Source organism: Penaeus chinensis, chromosome 20 (assembly GCF_019202785.1).
Source record: "Penaeus chinensis breed Huanghai No. 1 chromosome 20, ASM1920278v2, whole genome shotgun sequence".
In the NCBI taxonomy this organism is placed as follows: Eukaryota; Metazoa; Arthropoda; class Malacostraca; order Decapoda; family Penaeidae; genus Penaeus; species Penaeus chinensis.
In genome coordinates this window covers 12,999,805-13,002,304 of record NC_061838.1, presented here as the reverse complement: position 1 = coordinate 13,002,304, position 2,500 = coordinate 12,999,805, and the positions used below count along the sequence as shown (strand labels likewise).

The 2,500-nt window shown below is 34.0% G+C and overlaps 1 protein-coding gene across 1 annotated transcript in view; it reads right to left on the bottom strand.

The window, feature by feature from the left end:
- LOC125036086 overlaps positions 1 to 2,500 on the bottom strand; it is a 16,198-nt gene that overhangs the window by 129 nt on the left and 13,569 nt on the right. Inside the window, exons 13-14 of the mRNA XM_047628478.1 lie at positions 2,413 to 2,500; positions 1 to 2,268 (exon numbers count right to left, since the gene is read on the bottom strand). The exon at positions 1 to 2,268 is cut by the window's left edge and continues 129 nt beyond it; the exon at positions 2,413 to 2,500 is cut by the window's right edge and continues 126 nt beyond it. Of these exons, the coding sequence (XP_047484434.1) occupies positions 1,606 to 2,268; positions 2,413 to 2,500 (751 nt within the window). The 3' untranslated portion in view covers positions 1 to 1,605. The remainder of the gene's footprint in view (positions 2,269 to 2,412) is intronic.

Here is a 2,500-nt window from a genome sequence, read left to right as displayed (position 1 = left end):
ACTTCTGGATGACTTCAGTTATTTTGCTGTTAAACATTTCATTCGTTCATACAAATATGCCCAAGTAGGAAAATATTTCACCGAAACACACTAATAATCTCTTGCATATAATGGAATTTCTAAAATTATTATTATATGCAATCTCTTTTAATCACTAGCCACTTTCACTCACTTTACTTTATCATACACAGATATAAGCACACCACTCTTACCATAAAAAATACAATCAGGACGAAAAACACAGGAGGGAATGGCACTGGACAAGACATTTTCACAGCTCAACGCATACAAGGCACTGAATTTGGGCATCATCTGCTGCGGAGTGCCTTAAGGTTCACGAGACTCTACCAATGAAGCATTGGAGGATAAAAGCATATAAAAATGTAGATGCAGAATCCAACATTCCACAAAATGGAGTGAAAGCTACAGCTACATACAAGTTAATCCAATACAAAGCTGCCAAATGGTAAACATGGGATAAGCAAGTACAACCACTAGTAAACACTTACACACTATGGAAGGATAATAGAATTTACAGAACTACTAGAATTAATATACGTAATTAGTAGAATTAATATATCTTCCTATTTTAACAATGCATAGAGAGTACATCATTAAATAATAATCATCACAACATGGCAGTGATTGTATAATTAAAAGTAAGCATGAGATCGTGCATGAGATCTGGAGCAAAAGACACACAATATATAACAATTATGAGAAATAAGGAAAAATATGTTAGACCTGTAGAATATAAAATTGCATGCAGCCAATCAACTTTTTTATCTAAGCAATAACTATGCAGATGACAATGTTTACAGAAATGCATTTTAAAGTACTTTTTTTTTTCAAAAATTAAAAAGTATAAATATGGGGCTTGCTCTATTAAACAACTTAAACATTCAGAAAAAAATAACTTGGTAATCATCAAAGCAGTGTTAAAGGGATTACCTTAGGATTAGAAGAGCCAAAACCTGTGCATTTTCCCACTTCATACAAAATTTCTCAAACAATGATGTAAAAGCTAAAATCTTCCTGTACAACTCTAAAATTTCTTCATACTTAGTAGTACTTACATATAGGGCAGGAATTGATAAATGCAAATAGCTCTTCTTCATCATTAGTGTCACTGTTAAAGTGTTACAGGTTCACCAAAAAAATAATTTCATCACCCAAGTAACAAAAATAGAGGGGAGGAATTTAAGAGGAACAGGTTGAAATGGAACATCTAGCAAACATTGTAGGAAAGGTGGGAATGCTTCACATAAATCAAGAATACTATGTTACTCATAGCTTGGGAAATGAATGGTCCATATCTTTTCATTTAAAACATCTAGCAAAGTAATGATTGACCAAAAAATTATGAGCCCAAAAAAAGCATTAAGACTAGTAAAGTCATTTTAGTAATAACATACTGAATGATACATATAACTGCTTATCAAAATATCAAATTGAACAATAAGAATGACTTGATATCATTATGGTATGGCAGACAAAAAGTACCTAGAAAAATAAGATCCAGATGTTACGAGCTGCCATTTCTTAATCCAACAACAATAACAACATATGGACATCACATTATCACAGTTGAACTTGGCATTCACTTTATTGCTGCTCTTCAGTTTGCTGTAAGGCAAAAATACTTGTCTCATTAGCATTAATGCTATCTGGAGTGATTCCAATAATATACTGATGGCCATCTTCTGATAACACAACTTGAGGAAGGCTCATCAGTGTCTGGTCTCCACTGACACTTAATACTGTTGCTTCTGAATTGCTGCTGTCAACAATGCCCAGAACTGTCCTTTCTGAAGCACTGGTGTTTAATATAGTACCTTCCTCTGTCATGGTGCAGTCTCCTGATTTACAACCTTCATTCCCCTTGTGATAACTTTCAAGTCTGTTCTGGGAGCTTAACAAGCCCATTTCCTGATCATGTGTTCGTGTTTCCTCCATGTCCTCTAGCTTAATTGTGATGACCTGAGTATTTTGGTCATCATTAGCAGTAGTAACAGTTTCAAACATTATTGTCTCTGGACCAATTTCATGACTGGTTGAATTCACTGGTGCTTCTCTGGAAGCCTCCATCTTAACCTTTACTGATTTATTTGAATTAACAGCTGTTTTTTCCACAAGGCTCTTTTCATTTTCTTTCTTTGTCTCAGGGACATCATTCCTCATCTTGAAAGCCTCTTTAACTAACTGTTTTTCATGATTTGAAGAATGTGCAATATACTCAGTCAAGTTTGGAGTTTCCATAAGACAAATCTGAAAAGAAAAAAAGAAAAGGGTTTATCAGAAGTACAATATCTATTCCACAACAACACTGATTTCTTCAAAAACACAAACAAATTGTCTATATTTTCTATCCTTCAAAATTTTACAGTCATTCACTTTGACAAACCTACTTACCTGACACTTATAGATTGCCTCAGCCTTCGGATGCTTCTTGGAAACATGTCTCTTGAAGTAAGTAGAATGTCTACTCTCAAATTGACAG